The sequence below is a fragment of the Erpetoichthys calabaricus genome, chromosome 5 (assembly GCF_900747795.2).
Source record: "Erpetoichthys calabaricus chromosome 5, fErpCal1.3, whole genome shotgun sequence".
Classification (NCBI taxonomy): domain Eukaryota; kingdom Metazoa; phylum Chordata; class Cladistia; order Polypteriformes; family Polypteridae; genus Erpetoichthys; species Erpetoichthys calabaricus.
In genome coordinates, this window is record NC_041398.2 from 194,743,825 (window position 1) to 194,755,013 (window position 11,189).

General features: G+C 35.7%; 1 protein-coding gene across 1 annotated transcript in view; it reads left to right on the forward strand.

Moving 5' to 3' along the window:
* The window catches only part of rorb (RAR-related orphan receptor B), a 161,588-nt gene extending 151,623 nt beyond the window's left edge, over positions 1 to 9,965 (forward strand). Inside the window, exon 10 of the mRNA XM_051928372.1 lies at positions 9,523 to 9,965. Coding sequence (XP_051784332.1) covers positions 9,523 to 9,678 — 156 coding nt within the window. The 3' untranslated portion in view covers positions 9,679 to 9,965. The remainder of the gene's footprint in view (positions 1 to 9,522) is intronic.
* Positions 9,966 to 11,189: the final 1,224 nt, after the last annotated feature.

Here is an 11,189-nt window from a genome sequence, read left to right on the forward strand (position 1 = left end):
CTAGATAAAATGTAAAATGCAGACTTGAGCTGAAGGTGAAAATTCTGGCTGTGGTGATGGCTTCAGATGGCTAAATGGGGGATGGCTGAGTGCAGGTTGAGTGCAGCTAACTGACACATTTGCAAAGCAAAGGCGGTTTTCGGTGGGTAGTTGGGGCAGTAATAAAGGCACTGAAGGTTCTTCGGATACGTAAGGAATAGTAATGTGTTCAGGGAGAACGAAATTTTGGAACTCTAGTTTAAAATACCTTTGTGAGTATATTTTTAAGTGAATGTGTTTTTCCATAAGTCAGTCGAAAGTGCTTGAATTCTACATCATTGTGAGTTTATGGTAATACATCTAAGATATATAGAAAACTATTGCACACTGAGATGATTAATTGATACAGGCAGCTACAACACAGCTTAATGTAAAAATACCTGAATTTATTTGTTTGATAGCATTGTCTTAACTGTTTATTTTATTGGTTTTTTTTGTAATGTAAAATAATAATAATTTAGTGCATTTTCAAATAAACAGACATTTCTCTTTTGCATTTTCTACTAGAACCTGTTTAGTGGAGACCGTTTAAAGAGGCAATGGTTAAACTGTTCTAAGAAGAATCAATTCTTAATGAAATGTTTTGGTTTTGCTATAATCCTTCTAGTTCTTGAACAACTGACTTTATCTAATTGGCTAATGAATGCAGCAAAAACTGGAAGCATTTATCAGAGAACCTTTGCCTGCATGAATTCATCTCAGGAGCACAAGCTTTACTGTATGACATGGCTTGAGGAAAATTACCAGTTTTCTTTAATGAAAATAATTGATGACCAGACTTAAAAGGTTATTAACAGAGAACCAAAAGCTCATTTTTGCTTCTGTCAGTATCTGAGGGACCTGAGATATGCATTTTATGAAAATAAGTCAAATTTCTAGCAATGGCAACATTTTTATTCTCAACTTAATTTGATATAAGAATGTGTATGTTAAATACAAATCTTGTGGTTCACAATTATGTTCAATGTTCAAAATGAAATCATATCTTTGATAGTCACCAGTGCCAAAGATACACATATCACTAATAATAAGATGGTGAAGCATTATGTTGGACTTCTTGATTGGTTACCTGATTGAAGCTGTCATAAACAGAATGTATTAAAAATGAGACATTACAAGCAGTGTCAGATACCCTTCTAGTTTCACTAGAGAGGCATGACTGTATTCTCAGTGATAGCTCAGGTCAAGGCTATGACAATGAGGTAACATTAGAAGACTACAGTAATGGGTCCAAGTTAACGTACTGCATTTCTACACCTGTGTTTTCTTTATACTTCTGGATGTCATCATTTCAAATTATCACTGGGTAACATAGAAAAAATATACCCTTTAATGTTACATTCTTTGGGATTAGTCAAAGAATTATACATACGACTCTGGAACAGAAAAACAGTTGGGGCACTGGATTGACCCTGTTTAATATCCAGGAAAAAAAGACAACTTTTGCAAAAAAATTGGGAGTTATTTGGCGTCACTTTCACACACAATATGGTAGCTTTTTTGCAGATATCTGTCCTCTTTGAGCTCCAGGTCAAGAATGATGACTTCTTCTCCAGTCAGGTAGTTTTTAATAGAGGCATAGGTGGAAGAGGTGGGATTATGGGCAAAAATGACATCAAAGTCCCTTGGATAAGTCCACCACCACTCTAGGGCAAATGTAAATTGGGTTAAAGCAGGTGTTACATTCAAACTCTTCCCCATATTTTTAACCATTCCTATACACGTAAGGCCAGGTTTATACTTCACGCGACGTGACGCATGCTGCAGCGGACGCTCTTGCTACGCAAGCGTTGTACTGTTTATACTTGTGCACGTACTTTGCGTAAATCTGGAGGAATCCACCAGGTGGCAGTGCGAGATATTATCACAGTGAGAACAGAGGTTTGGCTTCGCTGTGTTGTGAATTGCCTGGAACACCCATTAAACTCCGATGACATCTTACCGCAGCGGTTCTCAAACTGTAGAGGGGTGCGAAGTAACAAAAAGGGGGGGGGCGCGAAGATATGAAAAAAAGAAAACAAGAATCAAAAATATGAAAAATACATCTATTGAAACCAAAACAAATTAACTTAAACTACATTCTGATACTAGAAAAATAAATATAGTGTTAGATAAATGTTGATAAAAGTTAAGTAGGTATAATAAAATATGCATCTATGATATATCTAATTAAAAAAGAACAAATTGGTATTAGTGGGCTCCTTTCAAAAAAATGTTAGGGGGTGCATTTAAAACTGTTATGAAAACTCGGGTCGCAAATACTTAAAGGTTGAGAAACGCTGCCTTACCGCAATATCTCTGAAAAGGATATTTAATGATTAAATCCATCAGTCCAGGGATTTGTCCATTTCAGCTAGCATTGTGCACGAGGCAGAAACAATCTCTGGACGAGGCATCAACTCATCCAAAGGTGAATACAAGCACTCACATACACTAGTGTCATTTTAGTGTAACCAAATCTGCATATCTTTGAAAGGAAACCCAGCAGGAAAACATGTAAACTCCAGGCAGGGAATATCAGTGATGTGACTCCCTACAAGACAGCAGCGTTAACGCTCCACCACCGTGTCACCTCCATGTGTGTAATTATTAACAGTATTCATTGTTTAAACGAACTTACCAATTTATCTGTAAAATGTAACATACAGTGCATCCAGAAAGTATTCATAGCGCATCACTTTTTCCTCCTTTTGTTATGTTACAGCCTTATTCCAAAATGGATTAAATTCATTTTTTTCCTCAGAATTCTGCACACAACACCCCATAATGACAACATGAAAAAAGTTTACTTGAGGTTTTTGCAAATTTATTAAAAATAAAAAAACTGAGAAATCACATGTACATAAGTATTCACAGCCTTTGCTCAATACTTTGTCGATGCACCTTTGGCAGCAATTACAGCCTCAAGTCTTGTTGAAGATGATGCCACAAGCTTGGCACACCTATCCTTGGCCAGTTTCAAGTGTTTAGGTTGAGTCCGTAGCAAATTATAAGGCTGAAATTTTTTAATTAATTTTTTACAGCTGTTATGTGACATTACCTTTTATTCTTTTTAAATACCTGCAGTAAAGTTTTCCATTGGGGACAAGCAGCTCACTGTGGTCCTTTATCATATCCAATGACTTATTAACTAACCCGACGCATAAAGACACCTCGGTTTCCTTCCCCTGAAATTGCATGAACAGAGATTGCTAAAAAAAACTGGAATTGAACCAAAAATTTAGAGAACATCAAGTAAAGAAAAAAAAGACATTGTGCATTCTTCCAGAAAGTTTTTTAAAGTAGTTTTTGGTGTTTGTGTGCCAAGGGCTTACATGACTTTGTATACAGTTTCACTGTAATTTCTTTTCGATTATCTGAAATTATGAGATATGATGGCTGAGGGCATAAGACAACATTACATAAGAAAAAGCAACACACTGATAGATGAACACTCTTGAAACATCAGTGGATTTGAGATATTTAAAGAGCTTAGAATTATGCAAAAAATAATTCTTCCATATGCAGCTAGAGCACTTGAAGTCCTTTGATTTTTAAAATCCATGCAAGGAAGTTTTCCATCCACTGACTAACAATAGCAGTCACAGAGGCCTCAGGGGAAAGACATTCTTATGAATTGGAAATTATTCAAAATTATCTGTGGGAAATTATGTCAGAAGAAAATTTTTGGATCTGCATTACTGTCAGGTGAGGATATTACATAAAAATGGATTATCAAGACTTAATCTGCCAGTTTGTCCCAAAAACGGTAAGGCAACCTAGATTCCCGTAATGTATTTGGTCTCTTACGACATAGTGAGGTTATTATTTGCACTTAGAACTGGTCAAATTGTTTTTGTCTTGTACATGGGCAAACATTTTTGTTAATTATTTGAAAAGCTGAATAGCAATTGTTAGTTTACTGTTACGGAGTTGGTCCACACACTTCAGTACTAATGACTGGACATGGTAGTGGCTGCTGGGGTCAATGACAGGCTTTCACCTAGTCCTCCTCCATCCAGGCCAGCCATGCTAATAGTGTTTCATTTGGAGCTGTTGCTGCCATCCTTTCCTCCTTTCATTGTCAGGAAGACATAGAATTATAATCTTAGGTGTTATTCTAAGGTGATTGTGACTGGATCTGGCTTGATTCCCAAGAGACAATCAAGCAATGATCTGGGAAGCTTGGATTCAATATCATCAAGTGCTAGTAAAAGACAGAGAATTAATTCAATGGATTTTTACAGGAATTTTTTGATTTAAAGTATTCTGTGATTTGTGTTTTATGTGAGTCATCCGCCCTAACTTTTATATTCAACCAAATAGTGGTATAAAGCAGACAGTGACACATGACATGTACATGCTCTGCAGCTCTTTTTTTGTTTTTTTTTACATATTATGCATTTTGTCTTAGACCAATGGCTTTACATTAGGAAAAAGTGTTTTAATTTGGAATGATGCTCTTTGCATTTACTGAATGCAGTGACTGTCAAGGATTCTGCAACAATAATGCACCAACTTCTCACTGGACTGAATCTGCATTCATAGGTGTCACCTATGGGTGGGGGATATGGACAGCTGCCCCATAATCCTAAAGTTGGGTGGCAATTCAGAAGCAGTGCTAGAGAAAGATCATAATGCTGAAAATGAGTTAAAAAATTAGTCCATACACCAAAGTGCTGCCTGAAGTGATTACCTCCATGCCTTGCCCCACCTGCCAGCCCTGTTTACCCATGATTCATGATTTCTGTTTACTGTACCCTTAGCAACATATACAAATATGATGCCTTATACCAGCAGAAGTAGGCACCGACCTCGTGTGGGACATCGTGTAGTTTATGAACAAAGATAACTAGAGCAGGTGAGAGCAACAAAATGTTTCTGATAGAAAAACTTCAAAACTGTATCTTTATTAAAATTAAGTTCAAGTACAGTAAAGTCCTGTTCAACTGCAGTCATAAATAAATAAATACGTGCAATAAAAACAGTTCATAGAAATGTTCAGTGAATAGTTAAAACAGGGTTAAAAAGTAATTCCTTCATCATCAAGATTCTAAAGCTCTCGTTTTCTCTGCTCTCTGTAATACTGAACACACATGACAATCCCCAGAACAACAACAACAACAACATTTATTTATATAGCACATTTTCATACAAAAAGTAGCTCAAAGTGCTTTACATAATGAAAAGAAGAAAAATAAGAAATTAAAATAAGACAACATTAGTTAACATAGAAAGGAGTAAGGTCCGATGGCCAGGGTGGACAGAAAAAACAAAAAAAAATTCCAGAAGGCTGGAGAAAAAAATAAAATCTGCAGGGGTTCCAGGCCACGAGACCGCCCAGTCCCCTCTGGGCATTCTACCTAACATAAATGAAATAGTCCTCTTTGTTGTTCGGGTTTTTCACGGAGTCACTTGATGCTGATGGTCATACAGACTTCTGGCTTTTAATCCATCCATCATTGTTGGAACATCATGGTGCTTTGGGTAGATGGTGGTGGCGCACGCCACCACCAACAGGACACCGGAAAAGGAAACAGAAGAGAGAGTAGGGGTTAGTACAGATTTTGAATGAATAGTTATTATAATGAATTGGATATACAGAGTATCAGGATTAAATTACAGTGAAGTCATGAGAAGGCCATGTTAAAATAATGTGTTTTCAGTAGGTTTTTAAAGTGCTCCACTGTATTAGCCTGGCGAATTCCTACTGGCAGGCTATTCCAGATTTTAGGTGCATAACAGCAGAAGGCCACCTCACCACTTCTTTTAAGTTTTGCTCTTGGAATTCTAAGGAGACACTCAGTTGAGGATCTGAGGTTACGATTTGGAATATAAGGTGTCAGACATTCCGATATATAAGCCGGGGCGAGATTATTTAAAGCTTTATAAACCATAAGCAGAATTTTAAAGTCAATTCTGAATGACACAGGTAACCAGTGTAGTGACATCAAAACTGGAGAAATGTGCTCGGATTTTCTTTTCCTGGTAAGGATTCTAGCAGCTGCATTCTGCACTAATTGCAAACGATTGATGTCTTTTTTGGGTAGTCCTGAGAGGAGTGCGTTACAGTAATCTAGCCGACTGAAAACAAACGCATGAACTAATTTCTCTGCATCTTTCGATGATATAAGAGGTCTAACTTTTGCTATGTTTCTTAGGTGAAAAAATGCTGTCCTAGTGATCTGATTAATATGCGATTTAAAATTCAGATTACAATCAACGGTTACCCCTAAGCTTTTTACCTCCGTTTTGACTTTTAATACTAATGCATCCATTTTATTTCTAATAGCCTCATTGTATCCATTATTGCCAATCACTAAGATTTCAGTTTTTTCTTTATTTAATTTGAGAAAGTTACTATTCATCCATTCTGAGATACAGGTTAGACATTGTGTTAGCGAATCAAGAGATTTGGGGTCATCAGGTGCTATTGATAAATACAGCTGTGTGTCATCAGCATAGCTGTGGTAGCTCACGTTATGTCCTGAGATAATCTGACCTAATGGAAGCATGTAGATTGAGAAGAGCAGCGGACCCAGGATAGAGCCTTGTGGAACACCATATAGAATATCATGTGTCTTTGAGTTATAATTACCACAACTAACAAAGAATTTTCTCCCTGCCAGGTAGGATTCAAACCAATTTAAGACACTGCCAGAGAGGCCCACCCATTGACTAAGGCGATTCTTAAAAATATTATGATCAATGGTGTCAAATGCGGCACTCAGATCTAAGAGGATGAGAACAGATAAATGGCCTCTGTCTGCATTTACCCGCAGATCATTTACTACTTTAACGAGTGCAGTTTCTGTGCTGTGATTTGTTCTAAAACCTGACTGAAATTTATCAAGAATAGCATGTTGATTGAGGTGCTCATTTAACTGTATAATGACTGCCTTCTCTAGAATTTTACTTAAGAAAGGCAGGTTAGAGATGGGTCTATAATTTTCAAGAGCAGAGGGATCGAGATTATTTTTCTTAAGTAGGGGTTTAACTACCGCAGTCTTAAGACAGTCTGGGAAGACCCCCGTATCTAATGACGAATTTACTATGTCAAGAACATTATCAATAAGCACGCCCGATATTTCTTTGAAAAAATTAGTTGGTATTGGGTCAAGGGCACAGGTGGAGGGTTTCATTTGAGAAATTATTTTATGTAAATCAGGTAAATCTATCCTAGTGAAAGACTTTAATTTGTTTATTATGGAGTACTGGGGTTTAGGAGGATCCTTAGTGTTGGGGAGACATACTATGTTATTTCTAATATCATTAATTTTTTGATTGAAAAATACAGCGATAGCCTCACAGGTTTTACTGGAAGTACTTAGGAGGCATTCCTTTGAGTTACCTGGGTTTAACAGATGATCAATTGTTGAAAATAAGACTCTGGGATTACTAGCATTGTTATTTATAATCTTAGAGAAATAGCAGTGCCTCTCAAGACGGACTGTGTTATTGTATTCTGTTATTTTAACTTTTAATATTTCATAGTCAATAGTTAGTTTAGTTTTCCTCCATTTACGCTCAGCTCTACGGCATGTTCTCTTTAAATCAGACACTCTTTGGGTCTTCCATGGTATAACAATGCTAGAAGATTTTTTAACTGTCTTTTCAGGTGCAACTAAGTCAACAGCAGCCCTCACTTTAGTATTTAATCTTTCCACCTTACTATTTACATTCTCCTCGCTATTATAGTTGGCACTATAAACGGACTGATTGGTTAGAATGTTTGTAAGTTTTAAAGCTGCTGATGAGTCAAAGAAGCGTTTTTTAACAATATGCTTCTCATGAGTGTTTTCTATCATTATTTCTATATTAAAAAGTAGAAGAAAATGGTCTGATAGACCCGTATCAATGACCTGCTTTATATCAACTTTTAGTCCTTTAGTAAATACTAAGTCTAACGTATGACCTGCTTTATGTGTAGGCTGATTAACAAGCTGTCTCAAATCAAAAGAGTCCAGGAGGTTCATAAATTCTTTTACTTTTTGGTCACATTGATTATCTATATGAAAATTAAAGTCGCCGACTATTAAGAGTGTGTCATAGTTCGTAATTAAGATTGACATCAAGTCAGAGAATTCCTCAAAGAAAGACGCATTGAATTTTGGAGGTCTATACACGGATAATACTAGAACACAGTCTACTTGGTTATCTCTCTCACTTTTTTTCCCTGCCGCCTCCTTCAGTACTCACAATGAGTTATAGCAAGAGCAGCTCTCCCTCTGTGCCACATACTTCGGTACCCACACCGTCTACATAAGCCCTCAATCTCCTTTGTTCTTTCTGTCAGCTGGCTTTACTGTTCTCTGGAACGATATATTTTGGGGCATGACCAACCCTGATATCCCAGCGTTCTTCTGCTCTCTTTGTTTCTTTCTGGGGAGCTGTCTCTTTAATGCACTTTTCAGAACAATTCCTTCTGTACATACTTACAAACTCCTTCTCCCTAAGCACAATCCGTTTTATAGTGTAGTGCAGGCACTACGGTACTTGCCATACAGAGCTGCTAATAAGAGGCTGCTGTCCTGCTCTCTCAATCGCATGTGCATGCTTAGTTAGTCAATTCCCCACTTGAGCCCTCCATGGCCACACGTTTTTCAGTCCTTACCTCACCTACACTACTAACATGAGTAAAACCTTTCACTAAAAAAATTATGCCCAAGGCTTTAAGACACAGAGTGCCACAATAATATATATAAAGAAGTGAATCTAATCAAATCGGTGCACAATCTGGGAGTTTTTTCCAGCAAGAAACCAACTATGGAGAACTTTTTTATCATGCTATGAGTGAATGTCCAAAGTGTAGTCAATTAAGTCATAGGTGGTGGTGAAAAGGAGGTAGATATTTGTGAATTTTTAACACAAGTTTGAATGTAAGCCCATTTGAGAGATACTTATACTTTGAATTAAATTAGCTTTTATCAATTTATTCAAAGCCTAGAGTTAATGTCCTATTGCAGTTTTTTTTATTTTATTTTACTGTGTCTGTGCATGTTTGAGGATGAATATTGTTATTAATTTCATCATCATTATTATTGTTGTTACTGTTGGATCATTATCTATGTTATATCCTGTAATTATTTACCCACCCCACTCCCCCCTTTCCTTTTTATTATGAATTTCCATAATTCTTGACTAGTCAGAAATGCTGACAGGTAGCATAATTCAATTTTCATATCTGAAGTTTGATAAATGCAAGGCTTTTTAGGACATATGAACTTCCACTACCACTCATACAAGGCTAATTTAGAGTCACCAGTCATCCTATAATGTGTGTTTTTGAAATGTGGGAATAAACCAAAGTGCAGAGCGAAATAGCATTCAGACCTGGAGAGAATGTACAAACTTCACACAGACCATGTACATGGTACAAAATTAGCTTTGCCCCCATAATTAATAGCTAAATGTTAATAACTACAAAATGACACACTTTGAACTCATTTTTGAAATAGGCTCAATATTAATAATTTATTTTGTGTATTTATTCATGTTTTGCAGCTGATCTCCAGGATTCCAACCTTATCTGCACTTTGCAATCTACACACAGAGGAACTCCAGGCATTCAAGCAGTTACATCCTGAAACAGTGAATATGCTTTTTCCTCCACTGTACAAAGAACTGTTTAATCCAGACTCGGCAACAGGTCCTAAGTAAAACATACCTGTCGGAATGCAATATTTAAAAAAAAAAAAAAGCAATCTGTAAATGAAGACCATAAACAATCACTACTGCAACATTAGGAATGTCCTTCACTTCTGGCAAAGTCATTCACCGATACAGTTTAAAGAATGTAAATATGCACCTATGACAAGGGGCTCTAAAGAACTGACCAGAAATGTACAGACTTAGAACAATGTATTGTTGGGGTAAGGGTTTTCATTTTTATTTTTTAAGTTTATCTGAATTGTAATATGGGAGTGTGGGTGGGCTTAGTGTTTTTTTGAAAAAGACAAAAAAAACTATTGTAGATATACAGTATGTATATATATATATATATATATATATATATACAGTATATATATATATATATATATATATATATATATATATATATATATATATATATATATATATATATAAATAAATAGCACAGTCAAACATTACAGTATTAAATCAAAAATTTTTCATGGCTTAGGTGTAATTTAAATAAATCAGCCAAGATGGACAATTGTTTTTGTTCCTTTTATATTTAGTTTTAAGTGTATAAAGTTGTAAATTTTAAACCGGTTTTGTAAAGACTTTGTTGATATATTTGGAAACAAAATAATTAGGTGGTTTAACATTTTAATAAAGTGTTGTATGGATTTTTTTTATTATTATTTTATTTTTATGGAAGGCATTACATGTTTTGCTAGGGGACAATGAAACAGTAAATTATTAAAAGCTCAGATTTTCAATATGAAAATATATTTTTGTGAAAGAATAAGACTAACCTACTTGCTTTGTTTAGCTTTGGTAGCTACATTGTCAATGTTCAGACTCCTAAAAAAGAAAAGTTACTTACTGTAAAAGCTTACAAAGAGGAGTCTGTAAATACCAGTCAGAAGGATTTCCAGCCTCATGAATGCACTATAAATATGGCACTAGACTACTGGATATGTCTAAGGCTTTCCTTTAACTTCTTTCTTCAAAGTTAAAGGCTTTTGCACATTTGGCCATCTAAAGACTGACCAATAACAGCAATAATAACTATGCGATTCTCATTTCAAATAAATAATAGAGGATGGCATATAAACAGGGTTTTCTCTTTGTAGTTTTTTCTACTTGGATTGTTATGTAGCAGGTAATAATCAAATGGTATCCATTGAAGATACATACAAACATGTATAAATTGTTCATGCCAGGCCCCTATTCAGTTTTAACAGTGAACTGTAGACCTACAGTGTTAACAGCAGACAAATCAGTTTAAAGACATCGTCATGTCATAAGCTTATCAAAGACATAAGGATTGACTTCTTTAATGAAAGAGCAATTCTCTAATCTTTAAAATGCAAAAAATAATGATAATAATGTCTGTATCTGAAAAGCACCAGTTAATTGATTTCTACTCATGTGTTGCCCAACTAGTCCTTATGAAGGCTAACTGGTGCCTGCTGTCCTTGAAAATTCATCTCTTTATTTCCTCTCTAAATTTATACATTATTTCTACTGACTGTCCTTCCTAT